This window comes from Brachyhypopomus gauderio, chromosome 20, assembly GCF_052324685.1.
Source record: "Brachyhypopomus gauderio isolate BG-103 chromosome 20, BGAUD_0.2, whole genome shotgun sequence".
Taxonomy (NCBI): domain Eukaryota; kingdom Metazoa; phylum Chordata; class Actinopteri; order Gymnotiformes; family Hypopomidae; genus Brachyhypopomus; species Brachyhypopomus gauderio.
The window spans coordinates 4,752,046-4,773,514 of NC_135230.1; the positions used below are offsets into that span (position 1 = coordinate 4,752,046).

The 21,469-nt window shown below is 41.7% G+C and overlaps 1 protein-coding gene and 1 long non-coding RNA gene across 2 annotated transcripts; one reads left to right on the forward strand and one right to left on the reverse strand.

The window, feature by feature from the left end:
- Nucleotides 1-503: 503 nt before the first annotated feature.
- LOC143484009 (uncharacterized) lies at nt 504-19,594 on the reverse strand. The gene is made up of 4 exons (XR_013122522.1): nt 18,439-19,594; nt 18,159-18,254; nt 7,392-7,473; nt 504-2,931 (listed from the first exon to the last, which is right to left on the reverse strand). It is a non-coding gene; the product is annotated as an uncharacterized LOC143484009 (long non-coding RNA).
- LOC143484008 (microfibril-associated glycoprotein 4-like) lies at nt 16,038-20,947 on the forward strand. Its single transcript, XM_076982422.1, has 6 exons — nt 16,038-16,284; nt 16,447-16,533; nt 17,307-17,513; nt 17,895-17,991; nt 19,862-20,029; nt 20,569-20,947. Exons 2-6 carry the CDS (start codon nt 16,528-16,530, stop codon nt 20,823-20,825), a joined length of 735 nt encoding a protein of 244 aa, XP_076838537.1. The 5' UTR covers nt 16,038-16,284; nt 16,447-16,527; the 3' UTR covers nt 20,826-20,947.
- Nucleotides 20,948-21,469: the final 522 nt, after the last annotated feature.

A 21,469-nucleotide genomic window follows, 5' to 3' on the forward strand; every position in this document is an offset into this window, starting at 1 on the left:
TTTAACCTCTTATGAAATGTTTCTCTTGTGCTTGTGTACACAATGATGAACGTCTTTCTTGGGGGCTCATGCAATTTACTCAGGGGTTCAAATGTCCTCACATAAGAGGCTCATGGATTTATGGGCGTGGGTTTGTAAGTCCCCCAATGAAAGGCTCTCAAGTTTTATTATAGCACGTATGCTCAAACAATTTATACAGGTCTTTATTCAACATAAAACCACACGGTACATGAAAACCAACCCAACACTGCAAATTTGCAAACACGCATACACAGATACAGCTGTAGTTTCACCAATCACGCACGCAATTTCAACAAAACACACGGGGGCCCCCCAAAACCGGCTGAGCGCGTCCTCCGGAATTTCTTTGAATAATCTATTATTCTCGGAATCCCAGGCTACCTACTCATTCATTTAACCGTGACCGAGCGCATTCTCCACCGTTCTCCTATTTTTTTTTCTTTTTTAGAACAATAGTTCCCTTTTTTTGAACGTGGGCTACCTACTCGTCACCTGAGCGCGTCCTCCACTGTTCTTTTTTTAGAACCAAAGTTCTTTTTAAGAACGTGGGCTACCTGCTCTTTCTCTGGGCACGTCCTCCACCGTTCTCTTTTAGAACCAAGGTTCTTTTTAGAACGTGGGCTGCCTACTTTCTCTGAGCGCGTCCTCCACTGTTCTCTTTTAGAACCGATGGGCTGCCTACTCTTTAACCGTTTACTGCAGTTACAGGGTGTCCTCCTCACGACTTTATGAGTCGTAGGGCAATCCTCCTGTCTATATATCGAGTTTGTAACACGTATACAATTTCAATACTAAATTTACAGAGAGTATTTCGCCTCGACCATTTAGTGACTGAACTTTAATTTAGCCTATGACGTAGTAACATCAGCCAATAGGAGAGAATGGCTCCTTACCTTTTTTCAGACCGCGCGGTTTAGTTCAGTCACCTCACGGACGGATTGACCTCCTCTCTTGTCCTAATTGCAGAATTCGACTCCAGCCCAAAAACCATCCTCTGCTACCAATTTGTTGGGAATTTTCTTCTCCGACCCAGACGGGCCCCAACACCGCCCCGATGAACCGACTGGTTTTTGACTGAGTGGTCCAAGCAAAGTCTTGACAACAAAAGTTCTTTTAAAATGATTTATATAGAATATAATTGAATGCAATATAATAGAAGTATTCGTGGTACAAACTCTTCAGTGCACTGGTGCTAGTTGCCTAGGAATCTACCTAACCCAAGTGGATCTCAGCAGTGTCCAAGTGAAAAAGCCTCTCGTGCTGGGCGATGTCCTTTCTTTCATACTCCCTGTCCATAAGTTTCGATTTGTTAAGTTTCGATAACTCCCCAATCCTGGCTGCTCTCCATGGAAAATCACCTGCTCCTCTTCTCCCAGCCTGTGTGTCTGGTTATCTAAAAACTGCTTGCTACACATCCTGCACTGAATAGGCCCCTTCTGTTCTCCTCAAGGCCACTGAGGCCTCCTTACTCCTGCTTTCCCACAGTCTTCCTGAAAAACACTAAATTGACACATCAAGTTATTAGCCTTTAATTTTCTTTTTTCCAACAATAGCCAGAGGGAGAAGCTTCATTTAGGGCCATATAGTCGTCTGGTCGGGTCCAGGTTTCCGTCAAGCAAAGCATGCATAGATTATGATCGGTAATCATTTCATTAACAAGCAATGCTTTAGATGACAGGGATCTAATATTTAGTAGTCCTATTTTCAGATTTAAACCGCTCTCAGAGGGAGCATAGTTGAATTTAATATTGATAAAATTTTGTCTACTAACTTTACGAGAATTATTTTTTGGTACTCGAGGAACAGACACAGTTTCAATCTGATGTGGCCTAGGTGACGTCTCTTTGCAGCTCGCAGACAGTCGGTTTAGCCTGTTTGTCTGCTGCCTGGCCTCGGCTCTGGTTTGTCAATCCCCATTAACTACTCCTACACTACCACTATTAAGCCTAGCAGATATGCTACGAGAAATGAGAGCAGCACCCTCCCAAAAGGGGTGAATGCCATCTCGCTTCAAAAGGCCAGGCCTGCCCTCAAAATGTGTCCAATTATCTATATAACCCACTTTGTTATCTGAGCACCATTTAGACATCCAGCGGTGTAGCGCCCATAACCTGCTGTAGGTTTCAGCGCCACACCGAACTGGAATGGGACCAGAGCATATTACGGCTAACTCGCACACCTCTTTAACATTATCCTTGGTGATCTCAGACTGTCTCAATCCCACATCATTGGTGCCGACGTGTATAACTATCTTAGAATATTTACGTTTAGCCAGCACCTTTAAATTAGCCCTGATGTCAGGCGCTCTAGCCCCTGGGATACATTTGACTATGGCCGCTGGTGTCTAAACTAGTTGCTACGTTCACATGTCGGAGTTGTGAGTCTCTTATCACCAGAGCTCTTTTAACAGGTCGCTCAGTCGGTGTATTACTGAGTGGGGCAAACCTGTTCGACACGGGAACCTGAGAAGAACGGTGCTCAGCCCTACGGTTATGCCGCCAAGACGTCACCCATTCACCCTGCTGTGAGGGCTCTAATGCCGGAGCTGAGGGCTCGCTAGCTACGGCTGTGCAACCCGGGCCTGCTATGCTATCTACGCTAGCTGCGCTAGCCGCTACGCTAGCTGCTACAAACTCTCTAGAACTTTCTAAAGCCCGGATGCGCTCCTCTAAAAGCAAAATCTTCTCCGTCATACTAATAACTAACCTACACTTCACACAAATAAAATTATTATTATCAGTACTGACGGAAGAAGAGTAGCTATACATGCCACACTCAACACAAGCAACAAGCGACTCAGACATGATGAAATACTTAGCTTCGGTTAAGATATCGAAATGTCGAAGATGTTTCCAGTCGAAGAGAGTAGTCAACTGTCTTGATAGTGGAAGCACTACCTGTAATAGTTGTCTAGGGAGGCAAAAAGTAAAGATTAGTACGTAAACAGATTATCACACTTTAGAGAAACAATCAAAATTCGCTTCGCAACAGCGTCGGCAGGAAGCAGCGTTGGCAGGAAGCAGCGTCGGCAGGAATATCCTTAATTCGGATCTACTCACGGGTTTTTGGTTTGCGCACTTCTTCATTAAACCATCCTTTTTCCCTGAGACTTGGCGTGATCGCTTCCTTTTTGTTCGCACTCCCTGCCCGTCACAAATCCTCTACTTGTGAACTGGACCCTTTACCAACAGGCTTTTTCAAGCAGATTCTGAACTCATTAGTTAATGAAGTTCTAACGATTGTTAAATTAATCAGTCTCTGCAACTGGGAGAATTCCCTAACATTTTAAAAACTGCAATGGTTAAACCACTATTAAAGAACAGAAATCTTGATCCCACAATTCTCAATAATTATCAACCTATATCTAACCTTTCCTTTCTTAGCAAAATCATTGAAAAAATTGTGTCAATCCAGTTGAATGATTATGTCAAAGTAAATCAGATAAATGACACTTTTCAATCTGGTTTCAGAGCTCTCCACAGCACTGAAACAGACCTAGTTGAGGTAGTAAATGACTTGAGATTGAATAAGGATGCCAGCAAACTCTCTAAGTGCTGCATTTGACAATGTTGATCACGAAATACTTCTTGATCGACTACAGAGCTGGGTAGGCCTTAGTGGCTTAGTCTTAGACTGGTTTACATCGTACCTAACTGGGCGTGATTACTATGTTGCATTAGGTACTGTTGTGATTTGGGGTTTTTTGCTTAGCAATTAACACATGCTTTGTTTATTCTTTTAACATAATACAGTATTCTTTTAACATAATACAGAAGTAAAATGTAACCACTGTTTAATGTAGAAGCGAAATGTAACCACTGTCTAAGATGTGTCCGAGCTGTGAACCCTAGGGGGAGGATGTTGAGCAAACCCCACTGTAGAGTGAGACCTAAAAAGCAGGTGTAGGCCTGATTGTGCCGACGTTGAGGAAATATGAATTTACAGCATCTTCATGGATGGTGGCCTCTTTCCGGCCTATCAGTCCATCGGCAGGGACCATAAGTCTATTAGGGAAAAGTGTTGGGGGTGCAGAAAGAAGAAGTGTGGTACATGTGGATGACATTACCATGTAAGGTATAGAAGAGTGAACGGAGGGGTGGAGAAAACAGTATATAACGACTGCGTCTAATCATACTCTTTGAGAATTCTCTGATGCACAGGTAGTGTTGGTGTCTCTGAGATTCTCCCGAGATATATCTCTGTTTTAATAAAGGCCTTTTTGGTATTGCTATAATTTTGGTATGTGGTTCCTGCTATCTCCTTCCCATCAAACGAACACGCTGGGCTAAGGTGGTAGGTAGAAGTTTAAAGCCCTCAACAATTGGTGACCTTCCGACGTGATGGGAAGAGAGATTTTTGGAACACGTCTTCTAAAATACTGTTAGTTCGTCCGAGCCGGCTCAATTAAAGGTAAAGCAGAATATCTGTTACAACAAAATTTCTGCACATTTGTATAATACCAAATTGTGATGAACTAATGGTGTTTGGTCGATGCTAAATTATATAGCAATTTTAAAAAAAAATTTTATTATCTTTTTTGGTTTGGTTTAAAAGGTAAAATATATGAAAAAGGAAAAAGGGTTTCAGTCCCTAAAAGGAAAATATAGGGTTGGAGTCCCTATGAAAACAGGGTTGGAGTCCCTATACCGGCCTAATAAGTGTTTCTTTGTTTCCTGGGGTGTGGCAAACCCTCCCGTTTGCCTGACGAGGCAACGGTAAGACCGAGCGGCGTTCTCGAGTCAGCTGGGTCACAGGCGTCCCGGGGACTTGAGGTACCCCCAAAATCGCCTGGTTTCGGACCAAGAACCTGAATTGATTGAGGGTGGTAAACCTTACGGTGTCAACAGAGCCCTCAATCTATTAAAGTAAGGTTGAAGACGACTGCAGGCGAGTATCAGTTTTTTTATCAACAACAATGGCTGGTGAAGAAATGCGAAACGTATGTAAAAGTTTGATGTAAAATGGTTGGTTTATGGTGTTGGTTTATGTGAGTGGAAAACTTTATAGGAACAAATGACTGTGACTTGTAAAGTAATTCATACAACTAATGTTATAAGACATTAAAAGTATGAGGTGACCAAGACAGGCAGGCGACGACCGTGTGGCTTTAGGTGACATCATTGACCATAAATCATCACAGTCTCTCTGCAAATTAGAATAACTGAAAGAGCAACATGAGAATGTAGAAAGACTGAAGCGAGCGCAGTTAAACCGTAAAATAATCAATTGTGAAAGAGAACTAGCATTGCAATGCAAAATATAAGTTTGTTGGCTTGGGCTATCGGGGAACAGGCCAGGAAGATAGCAGACAGTCAGAAAAATGTGCCACCTTATGATCAAGGCTCGGTAATGCCCACAGCCTCCTCACAGGAGAGTGCCACCAAAACTCAGGGAGAAGTAAAAGGAATCTATTCAGTGGTTAATGTAGAAACAAGAACAGTCCAAATAGTTAAAACCCCCAATAAAGAGTGTAAAAGACCCCGTGCAAATTCAGTCATTCGACAAGATGAGAGCAAGCAGGGGGGGAGAACTGTGACCAATGAGGAAGTGAGTCTGAGCACTCTGGAGAGACTGACAGAGAGGAAGTGGTGAACAACATTAGAACACGCTGCACACAGAAGACAGGCAGGCGAGCAGAGGCAATAAATAAATAAATAAAAATAAAATAAAATAAAAAACGTGCTAATCCTGCTAAAGGAATTAAACTAGGAAAGACCAAGAAAGGAGTTAAGGGACCAAGAAAAAGGGAAATAGACAATAAAAGTAAGTCAGGTCGTGCGGTAAGGGTTAACTGCAAATTAATAGGGACTGAGTGAAGATGGTTATAGATGGCGCACACACCGGGATAAGCGAAGTGAGTAAGTGACGTAGACATTCCAGAGTGAAACGGTGATGTATTTGGCAAGTTAAACTAGATAAGTTTTGATAAGATATTGGCTTTGGGAGACGTTAGAGCTGTGGTAGCACGTTGATGCACTGTCATACATTCATTGTATAGTTCTGCCCTCATTTGCCATCTCAGCTGTTTCTAGTTTATATCTCATTAAATAAATCTGGGATTTAGTTCCTGGTTTTATATGTTCTGATCGTGGGTTATTGTGTTTGTGATCTTGTGTTTTTTCCCTCTGTTACTCTGGTCAGTTGGGTCATAAGTTTGTTTAGGTAAATGTTTAAAAGCTTTGTTGGTATTGGATTTTTACTGGTTCATCTAGCCTCCTTGCCCTTAGTTTGTTTTGATGTCTGGTTATTAATGAAAGTATGATAGATGTTCATGCATTATTAGTGTTTGAATCTGCCTGTCTAGCAGTTTTGTCCTCGGTTTAGGTTACTGACATGCTCCCTTGCTACACATGTTTTTAGCAGTCTGGTTTATTTAATAAGGTTCTGTTTTGTTTCTGTATCGCTAGTTCAGGGGCCTCAGGACTAAGACCACCAGGTACCGGAACAGTTTTTTTCCAAAAGCTGTCACACTCCTGAACTCTGCCTCCTGAATTCAACAGTAACACTGGTCTGAACCCCAACAGATATATTAAACACCACCGAACACTTTAAACATCACTACCAGTTCCCCATTGTATATAATATACATATATACATATATATATCATATTTATATATACATACATATGTCCACCATAGTATATTGACTGTATAATATATATATTTAATACTCTGTATATTACTGTAATAACGTATACTACCTCAATAATCTGTATATTACATTTATCTGTAAATCATCTGTATAGTACATTCATAATCTGTATACTAACCCATATCCTGTATATATATACATTTCTATTTCTATTTTTAACATATTTATATTCTGAATAAGCACTTCTGGATGGATGCAAACTGCATTTCGTTGCTTTGTACTTGTGACATATGCAATGACAATAAAGTTGAATCTATCTATCTATCTATCTATCTAGTTGCTTTAGTTCCTACAGTGTTTTCCCTGTGCCCTGTGTTCTGTTAACATTCCCTTACATATAAATTTCTCTTCCTTTCATAGTCACGGTGGACCTTCATATTATTAGTGTTAAAGTGCACTGTAAAACCCAACAAGTTCACTAAACTCAAAAGTTTTGCTGTAACCGATTACCTAAGAAATGTTAAGTTCATGTAATATAATTTTTAAGTACAGTTAACTTAAAAAAAATAAAATAAAGCTTTAAATAAAATATATAAGTTTAGGAAAATATTATTTTTTAAGATATATATATATATATATATATATATAAATAAAATATATATATATATAAAAAATATATATATAAAAGTACTGCATACTACAATACTTTTAGTAATAATTATATAATTAATAGAATTTCCTCCAACTTAACTTTTTTTTTTTGTCCAGAGCGACTTACATTTTGTCTCAGGTGAGCAGTTGAGGCTTAGGGGTCTTGCTCGGGGACACCTCAGTCATGGCTTCAGGTCTGGGAATCGAAACTTAAAACATAACAAGAAGTTAAGACAGCGCAAAACCTTAATGCTGGATTTACAGTGTAGTTTTCCCGCACCAGCCGCATTGTCCACCATGTTTGTTCAAAAATCACAGTATGCTAATTAGATGGTTTTAACCAATAGGCATGCAGGAGCGCAGTGTCAGACGCTCAGCAAATATTAAATGAAAAACAATGAGTTTAGTGATTGTCTTCACTTGAAAATGTTGAGCTTATTGAGATTAAAACTTATCATTGTATGAACTTTAATGTTTTAAGCTGAACTGTTTTGCAGTTTTGCTTACAAAAACTCTGTTAAATGGCCAGTACATGCAGCATCCGCCATTTCTAAAGTCACATGTGTTGTAATAGTTAATACCTTGTCCCCTTGTATATGCTGCCACCTTCTGGTAGGTTTATATTTTGACACAGGATTACCCATAATGCTGTCTACTGTTGACTCACTTCGCGCTCTGAATAAAGAAAACTTGAACATGGTGACCCCGAGATTTGAACATTGTGACGCTATGCTGCTAGTGCGAGGAGAAAACTTGATGGAAACTTATGTGTAATGCTTTTTGAAGGGGTATGTATAGACCCTCTATCGTATCTTCAAGCCAAATATCCAGCTAAGTATCTCTGTACGAGTAAAGCATGGCACAGCACTACAAACCTCAGACCCAAGTTGACTGGAACTCCAGAGATGCTTATAGTCAATACCGTTTGTGGCGCAAAGAAGTCGAACGAATTGTTAATGGCCCCCTCCACGAGGAACATGATGAAGTGAAGCTAAATCATGTATTTATATGGGCTGGTGTGCAAGTTGAACGGCTTGTTGAAGCTAAGCAAGCCGAAGACCCTGAATGTGAAGTTACCACGGTAGATGAGCTGCTAAACTGCCTTGATGGAATCCTCACACACTCGACACACTTTCGCGAGGCAAGAGAGGACTTTTACAATGCAAAGCAGACCACTGGTGAGAATACTACCACATTTTACAGTCGCATTCTTGACCTACACAAACAGGCTGACTTTGCTGAGGGCTCTGATTTCCTCATTGTAGACAAATTAATTCATGGCTGCACTAATGTTGAATGCAAACGAAAGCTAATGACTAAAGAAAAAACAGTCACAGTAAAAACGTGCTTGGACACGTTACGGCGATACGAGTCTGTGGATGCAACAATGCAACGTTTTACCGAAACACGGGTGCATGCAACATACTCTCACGATCCATCGCGCAGATCTCAGCAGCGGGGAGGTAAGCCGAAAACAAAGCAGCCAGTGACTGATCCCCGTTCTGCCCACCGTGAGTTTAAGCCTGCAACAGGTGACTCAAACAGGGAATGCAGATGGTGTGGTGGACAAATTCATGCTCGTGACAAATGTCCAGCTCAAGATGTTAAATGCAACTTCTGCAAAAAACCAGGACACTTTGAAAAAGTGTGTAGGCTTAACAAATCTGTAAAAACCACTAACGTAGTTCAAGTAGCAGACACTGACCTAAGTGCAGAGGAAGATGCATGTGACTATGCCTATGACATAAGTACGGTTCAACCCACCAATGTTCATGCACGTGAGGTAATAGCCGATGTCACTTTCCACACCACAGGCGACCATTGCATACAAGGAAAGGTTGATACTGGAGCAATGACAACATGTATGCCGACTTCATTCTTGCCTAAATTGAACATCACAAAGGACTCCCTACTTTCCGCTAACATTCGACTGCGTAGTGTTACTGGAGCAAGCATACCAGTCAGTGGTAAAATCAAAACAAAAGTCACATGCAATGGCATGGCAATCACCCGCACTGTCAAAATTATCCTCACAAACGAGGGTACAGAGCTTATACTAGGGCTCGAGTTTTGCAAGCAATTCAAACTTGTACAAATATCCAGTGTGTGCATTCAGAGAAACATTAATATTGAGGCTGTGCATGTTACAGAGGAGTCTGAGATGGACTATGAGTCTCTCCAAAGGAAATGGCGACATCACTTACCCCTGGGAAAGGAGACAGGCGATCCCCTGGAAGATTTGAAACGCATATTTCCTGAAATGTTTGATGGTTCAGTCGGTTTATTTGATGGCGAGGCAGAGCAGGAGTTGACACCAGGTGCCATACCCGTACAACTCCCTCCACGTGCGGTCCCGGTGAGCGTACTACCCAGGCTCAAGGATGAATTGGATCGCATGGAGGCAGAAGGAATCATACACCCATGCCCAGAAACAACCAGCTGGGTTCACAACTTGGTGATAGTCGTAAAAAAGAATGGTGACATCCGGGTGTGCCTCGACCCCAAGAATTTAAACAAATGCTTAGTGCGCAACATTCATTACACTGCTTCATGGGAAGATGCCCAAAACACATTCAAGAATGGAAAATACTTCTCAACCCTCGATGCTAAAAGTGGCTACTGGACACAGAAGCTGAGCCCAGAAAGTCAGCCATTGACCGCATTCAACACCCCATTTAAGAAATACTGCTTTGTTCGCTTACCATTTGGCTTATCCGTATCATCAGAAATCTTCTGTGCCCAAATGGATAAAGCTCTGGCTGGAGTCCCAGGCACATTTCCTTGTGCAGATGATGTCAAAATCCAGGGCTCCACAGAAGAGCGTCATGACATCCACCTTCTTGAGACAGTGAGCCGAGCTAAGGCTGCTGGGATTAAATTCAACCCGGACAAGTGTCAGGTGAAAAAGACACAAATTGAGTACTTCGGAAGAATCATTTCCCCAGATGGCGTGGAACCTTGCCCCAAAAAGGTGAAGGCCATCCTACAGCTTGGCGCTCCAGACAACAAACAGGAACTACAGAGCTTCCTGGGGTCAGTCAATTTCTTGTCCAATTTCATCCCAAATCTGGCCCAGAAAACAGTCAGCATGCGTGGCCTCCTGAAAAAAGATGTTCGCTACACCTGGACTGCTGAAATGCAAACCGAGTTTGAGAGTGTCAAAGCAGGGATCTCACAAGCAATGAAGCTTACACATTTTGATCCGTTCAAACAGGTGGTGATCGAGACAGATGCATCCCTCAAAGGGCTTGGGGCAGTGCTCCTACAAGATGGACGCCCAGTGAAGTTCTTAAGCAAGTCACTGACCGCAACTGAGAGTGAGTATTCCAACATAGAAAGAGAACTCTTGGCAGTGCTCTTTGCATGTGAGAAGCTGCACGTGTATGTGTTTGGAAGACATGTCGACATTCACACTGATCACAAGCCACTGGAATCCATTTTCAATAAACCAATCAGCCTGGCTCCACCACGCTTGCAGAGAATGCTTCTGAGACTCCGCACTTACAATATTCATGTTAAATACGTTGGTGCCAAACATGTCCCTCTGGCTGACACATTGTCCAGGCTGGTCAAACCTGGCTCAGACGCGACAATTCCGGGCTTGGATGTCAGCATCGCTCAGGTCCTCAGGATAAGGCATACACGCCTGGCAAACTTGCAGGAGGAAACCAAGTGTGATCCTGTGCTCTGCAGATTAGGTCAGCTGATCAGCAATGGGTGGCCTGATAGTATACAAGAACTGCCAGATACATTACAATGTTACTGGTGTTTCCGTGACGAGCTCTCATGCACTGACGGCCTCATAATCAAGGGTAGCCGAGTAATTGTCCCATCAACAATGAGGTCAGACACGCTACAGCGCTTACATGATGGCCACCAAGGCATATCTGCCACGCTCCAGCGAGCCCGACGTTCAGTTTACTGGCCAAAGATGCAGGATGACATCACTGATCTTGTCAATAGCTGCATTCAGTGCCAAATACATGGTGCAAAGAAACCCCGCCCACCAGAAAGGCAAATATCCACGACCAGACCCATGGAGGTTCTGGGTTGTGACCTTATGGACTTCCAAGGCCAGCCTATCCTGGTGTCCATTGACTATCTTTCTGGCTATGTCTTCATAGACCCACTACGAAGCAGCACCACCAATGTTGTAACTGCCCGCTTAAACGACAACTTCAGGCGATTCGGCCTACCTGAGAAGATAATATCTGACAATGGTCCATGTTTTCGGTCCGAACAGTTCCAGAAGTTTTGTGAGCTGTTTGAGATTCACCACACCACCACCAGCCCTTACCACCACCAAAGCAATGGCAGAGTCGAACGTGCAATCCAAACTGTGCGTAACATTCTCAAGAAGTGTAAGACTGATAATGACATCACACTAGCCATCCTGGCCTATCTCGACACCCCAATCAGTGCTGACCTGCCATCGCCAGCCGAGTTATTCCTCAACAGACGAATAAACACTCGGCTCGGTCAGCCACTTGACTCCACTCACCTCACTGAGGAACAGAAGCTCAACTTCACAGACAAGAGAGCAGCCCATTTGAAACCTCAACATGCCCCACAGGTACACTACACGCCACAGCAGCCTATCTGGTACACCGAGGACTGCTCATCAGAGTGGAAAGCAGGCTACATAGACATTGCCGACAAACATCCAGACTCCTACTGGATCATCACACAAACAGGCAGTCGACTTAGGCGCAACCAACGTGACCTCAAGGCTCGATATCCATTCAGGCCACGAGCAGCGGCACCCCATCATGCAGAGCTCAGCTTCCCTAACAGTGGTGATGATGCCCCACCTGCCACCACTGATGGTGAGGTGATCAATCAGGCTGCCACCAAGTCCACTCCACATGCAGCAATGCCTGATGACCCTACAGTCAACATCCCGGTCTCCTTGAAACCAGTGCCTCCAGAAAAACCATCACCAGTAAAGAGGCGATCTGGTCGGGAGGCCAAGTCCACAAAAGACCCCAATTTCGTGTACACTGTGTACAAAGGCAGGTGCTGAGGACCTAGCCTACAGTAAGACATGTCCTGGGACCTCTGTCTTAAAAGTGTATGTTTGTCAAAAAAAAAAAAATGATTGTTGTAATGCATATGTTCACAATATTTTGTACTTGTACTCACCTCACTGTGGACTCTTTAAGAGTAATCCCAGCCAGCTGAAGTCAATGTGGAACATTCTATTTTTCTTTTTTTGTTTTGTTTTTTTTGCTGTTGTTGCATGCTCATGTTCTGCATTGTTGACATATTTGAAGAGCTCTGAAGCACCACTTAAAAAGGGGCATGTTGTAATAGTTAATACCTTGTCCCCTTGTATATGCTGCCACCTTCGGGTAGGTTTATGTTTTGACACAGGATTACCCATAATGCTGTCTACTGTTGACTCGCTTCGCGCTCTGAATAAAGAAAACTTGAACAACATGGTTGGATAAGTCAACTCCCACAAGTTATTAGAGCCAAGCAGCATACATCCGGGTGTCCCAATGCTCACACCTTAACTGGTTTAGAAAAGGGTGTACGCAGGCAGTGTACACGTACAGGGGCCCGCCCCAGACTCCTCAATATGTTCCCTATCTGCAACAGGGGTGGGAGTACCCACCAATGAGATTTAACTCAAGTTTAAGAGGGAGGGGTCGGGCAAGGGGCAACGGTGGTCAGGGTTGTCCTGGCAACTGTGGTTGTGGCATGTCGGGTGGATGTTTCTTTGTGGGCAGGAGTGTTGCTGGTCGAGGGAGTGTCCTCAGAACGCCGTTGGACAAGGGAGGTCCAGAAGTCCGTATGTACCAGCACCAAACCAAAGCTGCGGCAGACCCCATGCTGTCCCTCACTGTCTGTACTCAAAAGGTTGTCATTTCTGGTTGAAACAAAGGAGCAACTCAGTCAGCAATCAACTGTGTTTTACCTGATGCTGATTCTGTGACCAAAGTCTGCATAAAGCTGTTTCAATGACTGTGCAATGTGGCCAGCAGCCCATTAACCACAACTTCCTCATATCAGAGACTGCACGTGATAACGTCCGCAGAAGAGACATTTTTAAACTAGGAGCTACTGTGTTATGTAGCCCTCTAGGACTGGTGATCTCCACGGAATGGCCTCCCACAGTTCACATCTTCTGGAGCCAGACTCCTGCACCGCGAGGAACGTCCACTCTGCCTTCATGGCCTGTGAGCTGTGGATCACTCTGAGCCTCGCGTCCTGCCACCCGACCCACTGCATGTTAATTTGTTTTATGACCAATAGGGAATCCAGATTATGGGGAGGAATTTGAGGAATAGCTACAGGATCAGGTATTTCTCCCATATTAGCGGAGCCTGAGGGTGTGGTGGTCCCTGTGGGGCTGACACCTGCTTAGCGACACTGGTATGATTAGGAGAGCCACTATAGCTAAGAATTGGGTAATAACTAATATTCCATGTGTGAGCTATGCTAAGTCTTGTAATATTTGGTTTATTAAAACAATGTCATTTGTCAAAGTTACTGTAATGTGATATGTTGAGCAGGTTCCAGGAGAGAGAATGCTGCGATCATCTTGACCATATCTTAATTTTAGATCAGATAACAGCTTCTTTGTGGTTATGAAGTTGGCCTCATCTCACAGCCACCAGCTGCGTTTGAGACACAGGCAGATTACCCTAGATGTTTCTGAAACACCCTATTGTGTTTCAAAAAAAAGGGGGGGGGGGGGGGATAGTAAGGTGCTGATTTATTACATCAACTTGTTTAAATAAATAAAACAGCACACATAGTCACAAGACATTAATTATATATTCTAACCAGTCACAGCGTCATGGCTTTTGTAAAATTACAAATGTTCACACTACAGAAGGTTTTGTGTTTTAAAACTTAATGTTTTCACTTGAAGGAATTAATATGGCATGGTATGTTACAGGGTCCGGCACATGAGTGTGTAACTGAGGTGGCATATGCAGCTAAATGGAACCAATCCCTGGGGTAGAGAACATGCGTGCAGGTTCAGGAGTCGAGATGGTGGTGTTGAATCAGGATTTGTGGTGGTAATGGAAGCTCAGGGAGACGCAGGCGAGTTCCGGGTAGCACATTCAGGTAAAACTGGGTAGTACAATCAGCACAGAGGGCTGAGTCTTTGGCTGTCATTGTAGCACTAAGGTGGGTGGAAGGCAAGAAAGTTAACATCTGTACACACTCTGCGTACGTGGTAGGAGTGGTTCATGTAGAACTCTGTACAAAGAGAGTAGGTTACACCACTTCAGGAGGTAAATTCATCACTAGAGCTCCTAGAGAAGCAAAAAATTTCACAGGGCTTGGTAGGGTCCATGTAGCCCACTCCCCTGCTGTGAAGGGATTAACGCCCATTGTCTTGGTAATGCGGTGGAAGCGGCTCACCCCCAGCTCATACGCCTGCCAAAGCACAAGCTGGCTCACCCCCAAGCTCATATGACCAAAACACCAAACGTGATACTTCACGAAAAAGTTGAAGTTACAAGCAGACTGTATGTTACCGATACTACAACAAACGGCAGAAAATTTGTAGACTCGTGTTTCAAAAGTTACAATTCAATCGCACGTAGAGACGACAGTTTCTCTAATGAGTCCCGTCACACAATAAAAATAAATAAAATTGTTTGAATCTTGCTCTTTGTATATTTCTATATAATATTTGTTGTAATCAAACACTTTCTGTTTCCGCGTTTGAAAAGCTAAGAAATTATATGGCGCAATTAGCTTGATGCTAATGTTATATAGGAAATCCCATCATTGCTAGAGAAAATTAGCATGGTCGCGTTGCATCACTGCATCACTGATAAATGTTGTGATCTAAACAGCAGGCTGGAAAAGGAGAGGAAAAGACAGGAAAACAAATTCATGTGCTCTCTCTATCTATCTATCTATCTATCTATCTATCTATCTATCTATCTATATTTGTGTTAGAAGCATTTGATAGAAGCATTTGTGTTTCTGCTTGTTTGTGATCTAAACTGCAGACTTGAATCTTGCTCTTTGTACATTTCTTATACTATCTATCTATCTATCTATCTATCTATCTATCTATCTATCTATCTATCTATCTATCTATCTATATTTGTGTTAGAAGCATTTGATAGAAGCATTTGTGTTTCTGCTTGTTTGTGATCTAAACAGCAGGCTTGAATCTTGCTCTTTGTACATTTCTTATACTATCTATCTATCTATCTATCTATCTATCTATCTATCTATCTATCTATCTATCTATCTATCTATCTATCTATCTATATTTGTGTTAGAAGCATTTGATAGAAGCATTTGTGTTTATGCTTGTTTGTGATCTAAACAGCAGGCTTGAATCTTGCTCTTTGTACATTTCTTATACTACCTCTCTATCTATCTATCTATCTATCTATCTATCTATCTATCTATCTATCTATATTTGTGTTAGAAACATTTGATAGAAGCATTTGTGTTTCTGCTTGTTTGTGATCTAAACAGCAGGCTTGAATCTTGCTCTTTGTACATTTCTCATACTATCTATCTATCTATCTATCTATCTATCTATCTATATTTGTGTTAGAAGCATTTGATAGAAGCATTTGTGTTTCTGCTTGTTTGTGATCTGTGATCTGTTTGACTTCTGGGTGCAGAGACTTTCTGGGTGAGGCTGCTGCCTCAGTCTTGCTCTGTGAATTAACATAATAAAGGGGGATGTTTGGCTTTGCTAACTGCTGGCAAGAAGGAGAAGAAGGAGGGGTGATGTCCTCAGAATCCTGAATTCTCAGGAGCTCTAGTGTTAAGTACTAATTCTAATTCACCTTGACAAAAAACAGCTGATTTGTAAAACTCTGGTGATTGCAACCTCTGGTGGTGGATGGAGGTAGTGACTCCAGATCTGAAAAAGAGGGTCAAAAAGGTGTCCACATTCCATCAATGATGTTTCCTTTTATAGGAACTTCCCAAAGCAAACACAGTAGTTAGGAGGGGTCTGATTGTTGGTCAGGTTTAAAAGCGTGGGAGTGTGAACACTTGGGACAGGGTGAGAGAAACACTAACAGGTGAGTTACTTTTACCTTTAAAATTCCTGAATTTTCTTTTGTTTTATGTAAGCTAGTATGACTCACAGGCAGCACCATTTATGACTTTAGCACATCCTTATTGAAACTCGCCAGTTTGACTATTCATATTATAGAACTAATTGTGTTTTATTTTTGTCACAGGTCCAGAACCTTCATGTTAAACAGACAATCGAGTTTGCATAAAACTGCTTTCCAGACTGTGGATATCTGCGTTAGGCTGAAATGACTGTAGGTCACAGTGTTTTCATTGTTTTCATCTGTCTTATATCATTTTGTAATCTAGACTTCTAACTGGCACTGACTTCATTTAAATTGCCTGTTACACATTTTTATGTTCTAAAGGTTTTCTTGAAACTTTTAATTCTGTTTAATTTTATTGAGCATACGAATATATATATAGTGATAGAAGGGTGTCTGCTAGAATTAAAGGAAAGATCTATAGGACAGTAGTAAGACCTGCTATGTTGTATGGACTGGAGACAGTGGCACTGACAAAGAGACAGGTGAGGGAGATGGAGGTGTCTGAGATGAAGATGTTGAGATTCTCATTTGGAGTGACGAGGAAGGATAGCATCAGAAATGAGTTTATTAGAGGATCAGCACATGTAGCATGTTTTGGAGATAAAGTTAGAGAAGCGAGATTGAGATGGTTTGGACATGTACAGAGGAGGGAGGAGAGGTATATTGGTAGGAGGGTCTTGAGGATGGAACTTCCAGGCAAGAGGAGGAGAGGTAGACCTAAGAGGAGGTTTATAGATGCAGTGGTAGAGGACATGAGAGTGGCTGGTGTGTCAGTGGAGGACACTCAGGACAGGGCCAGATGGAGGAGTTTGATCTGCTGTAGCGACCCCTAAACGGGAAAAGCTGAAAGAAGAAGAAGCATACAAATATATACATTGTTTGGGGTGCAGTTTTATTGTTAGTAGTTGAACATCACATCAGTTTCATTGTTTTTTTTACTATTACTATATTTCTCAGTGTGTCTGTATGTCTCTCCACAGAACATTGTATTTCTGGCTCTAGTGCTCCCCCTGCTGGTGGGAAGTACCCAAATTTCTCAGGAACTGTTTCCAACAGACTGCTCTGATGTCTATGCTAATGGCCAAACGCTGAGTGGAGTGTACACCATCTACCCTGCAGGTGAAACACCTGTACAGGTGTACTGTGACATGGGCTGTTTGGGAAATAACTCAGAGGGCAGATGGACGGTATGTTAGAATGTTTCTCTCCATTAGAGGAACTACAGGGTTGATCTCAGTGCACATCTTATACATATATTAGAAAGCAATCACCATTATTTGTTATTACTATCATTGTTATAAATTCTGCCTCTTCACATGAAAATATATAGTTTAAAAATATATACTTTGATTTCACAAAGCTGACAAAATGGGTAATATCACCTATTCTATTTTTTATTCAGTAAAGTAATGCATAATTAAATAAGTCAATATATGATCATAATAAAATAAAAATGCTAACATTTGCAAAAACAATCTGGTGTGAAATTGTTCATGACAAATGAATTTCAAAGAGAAAACCTCAAGTCTGTGGTTCCACTGACATGAAGAACTCAACTTTCACACTAGGTGTTTCAGAGGAGAATGGATGGCAGTGTGAATTTCTACAGACCATGGAAACACTACAAGAACGGTTTTGGAAACAAATATGGAGAATACTGGCTGGGTGAGAATTTAGAGATACATCTCACACACTAGCATTAGCTCTATGTAAAATGGAACAAAATGGATAATAAATAAGAAATACAATACAGACCTGTCCAACCTTTGATAGTCTTGCTAAACAAAAAAAATTATTATAAATAAAAAATGTGAAGAAATTACAAAACATACCCACAGGTAAGACACAGGAAAGGCCCAGTCTGTCCCAGAGTCCTCCCTCTTTGTGTTCGCCCGTGTTATTCGTCTTACCTGTCTCTTTGTGTGTAGCTGTAATGTTAGGAAGAGACAGAGAGGGATCCTTATGCAAAAGCACAGTGCTCTTTATTCGGCAGATAGATACAACCAGAGAATGCGAGATGTTAATGCATAAACGGAGTTGATCTAATGCCGTTTGTTGAGAGTGGTCTATCCGGTCCGGGGTCGTAACGTGAAGGCAGAGTCCGTACGGTACCTGAGGGCTAGGCAGAAGACGGGGTCGAGGGAACAGGCAGAGGTCGGTACACAGGAGAAACAGCAGGGTATGATAACGCTCGGTATGCAACATGGTTGGCAATACTTCGCGACGAGGTGTTGTGATGACGGTGTATATGAATGCCTGGAATGTGGGCGTGGTGATGAGGAACAGCTGAGTCCTAAATGGCTATCAGGTGACATTCCTGACAGTAGCACTTGAGTCTCGATAATGTTCATGTATTTAAGTCTGCGTGTTACGTGTGGTCATTGTCAGTCGTTGTCTGACTTGGTCCTGAAAGTTGTTATATGTCCTTTACTGTTAAAGTAAACATTTGTTGAAGTGCTTTCAGATATTAAAACTTCTATTATAGAAATTACAGCTAGTTCAGTACATCAATGACGTAAATAAAATCCTTCTTGTTTGCAATACAACTTAAAAAAAATATGTAATAAATGAACACTAATTATTCATATTCATTAACAAAAATGTTATATTTTTATAGTGGTACAGCCATTTAGTCATGTGTAAGAAGGTCATTTGATTGGTTTTAAACTTAAAGAATTATTTTAAAATCCTTGGGGCAAATTCACTTACTGTATACACTGCAGTGGGGAACCGTCAGGGCCCTCTACGCCCTCTCAGAGGGCCTAAAATATTCTTAAAGCATTATATATATAATTATCCAATTTTATTTTATCTACTTACAGTTTGACATTCGACATCTAAACAATTACAAAAATATAAGCAAATAAAATATTCACCCGTGTCTATTCAATCTGTGTTGGAAGGTGAGGGGTTGAGTGGAAGCCTGTGAGCCTGTGTCTCCCCCTATCAGGACTGTGATGCCCGCTGTTCGTTTACAGAGGGCCTGGCAGTTATAATTCAGCGCAATACCAGTTTCAAATGACAGCAAAATTGACCAATCATATCTTCTCTCTTGGTGGGCGGGCTTAACTGTATGATAATTTCCGCCCGCTGTGGCGACGCTAGCTGTCGTTAGCACCATCGCTAGCTAGTTTCGATTCATCCCTTTGACGTCCTCGTGCGCGTTGTTTACATATTCCGCTTCCGAGAACCACGGAGCTGTGAACCTTATTTTGTTTGGAAACTTATTTTGCTTAAGATGTTATCTAGTACAGATATTATTGATTATTGCGTTTTTAAAGCTGTACTGTCGTCTCAGTTTTTCTTTATTTAGTTTATTAAGAAAGGAAAAAAAAAATTTCGGGGGGGAGGGGGGGGGGTAGCGGGCCCAGGTTTAAAGGTCACGGTTCGCTACTGATACACTGTATGTTCAACAACTAACGATAGTGAACATTTTTTTCATATAATAGTAGCACTGCTTCTATGTAATGTGTTTGCATTTTCACTACAGCTTGATTAATAACTTTTATAACATGTGTATGTCCTGCACCCTCAGGATTAGAGAATCTCTATCAGCTCACACTCAAGAGGAAGTATGAGCTGAGAGTGGACCTGCAGGACTTTGAGGGAGTAACTGTGTATGCCCGATACTCCTCTTTCTCTGTGGAATCTGAAACTGAAGGGTACAAACTCCATGTTAGTGGCTTCATCAATGGAGGAGCAGGTGAGAAAGAAAGAGAGAGAGAGAGAGACTTGGAAATAGAGAAGGGGAGAGGGATTGAAGTGTACATATGTTGAAGAGTGCAAAGGCATAGTTATGGTCGTATGTGGTAGTGTAGGGTGTAGTACGACAATAGTGTATAGTACTCTGTAAAATGTAATTGTATGTAGTAGATTAATGGTTGTATTTTATCATTGCACATAAAGGTTCGTAAAGGTATCTTTAAATGTAGCTACATTTGTATTAATGATTTGTTAAGTTATTGTCTTAACAAATAACTTAATTCACTGATCATACTTCACACTTAGTACATTCCATACTATTACTGTTCTACATCGTAATACACACCATGCTATTACACACTATGCCATCTTTGCATATGCAGGGCTTGTGACTGCAATACATGAGACTAATGATTATGCATATGCAAAAATGTCTTTACATGTACCTTCATTGGTATTAATCAAATTGTCTTTGTATTGATTTCATAAGGTTGTGAATATTGAAAACATGCCTGTACAGATGGTTCTGTTTGTGTACAGGTGACTCCATGGCTACAAACAATGAACAGAAGTTCTCCACCTTTGACAAAGACCAGGATGCTCATAAGGAGTTGAACTGCGCTAAATCATTCCTGGGGGCGTTTTGGTACAATGCCTGCCATCATGCCAACCCCAATGGGATTTATCTGTGGGGACGTGATGGCACCATTTTTGCCATTGGAAATGTGTGGTATCATTGGAAAACATATGATACTGGTCTTATGTCCATCGTTATGAAGATCAGACCTGTGACTTAAGTCCATGTGACACTCTGGATTTTTATATACCAGACATGTAAAAGCTATCAGACATGGTGACACATTATACTGTCCAATGATACTGTCAGCTGTTTTAAAATAAAAGAGTCACTACACCTGAACTGAATCAGAATTTGTGTATTTTATTTTCTGTTTTTTAAAGGGGGATCATGCACTCTCATGGTGTGTGTGTCGGGGCAAAATTTATATTTGGTCTTTCTGTAATCATATTCATCAGTATTCATATATGTATTCACCACTATTAGTAATAAGTGGAAAGGAAATCACTTTATTAAGGTATATTAAACATATGTACGGTCTAGGACACGTTGATCAGTATATGCTCAGCAGGCCTGTAGTCTCTCTCTCGCTCTCTCTTCTCTTTATAGTAGTACTCCTTCTGAGTTGAAGACAGATAGTCCTAAAGGTCTCGGGCCTGTAGATAAGGGCTTCAGACGTCAGAATGGTAGTATGTCTGTGTCTGACACCAGGAAAACTGGAGGAACAAGGAGACCTTTACATTTACATTTATGGAATTTGGCAGACGCCCTTATCCAGAGCGACTTACATTTTTTATCTTATTTTTATACAAGTGAGCAATTGAGAGTTAAGGGCCTTGCTCAGGGGCACCTCAGTCATGGAGT

Bases quoted from the DNA above. Each gene is read 5' to 3' on its own strand.
- LOC143484008 (XM_076982422.1), top strand. The intron at 17,992-19,861 runs GTGAGAATTTAG...CTGCACCCTCAG, and splicing joins ATATGGAGAATACTGGCTGG to GATTAGAGAATCTCTATCAG. The intron at 20,030-20,568 runs GTGAGAAAGAAA...GTTTGTGTACAG, and splicing joins CTTCATCAATGGAGGAGCAG to GTGACTCCATGGCTACAAAC.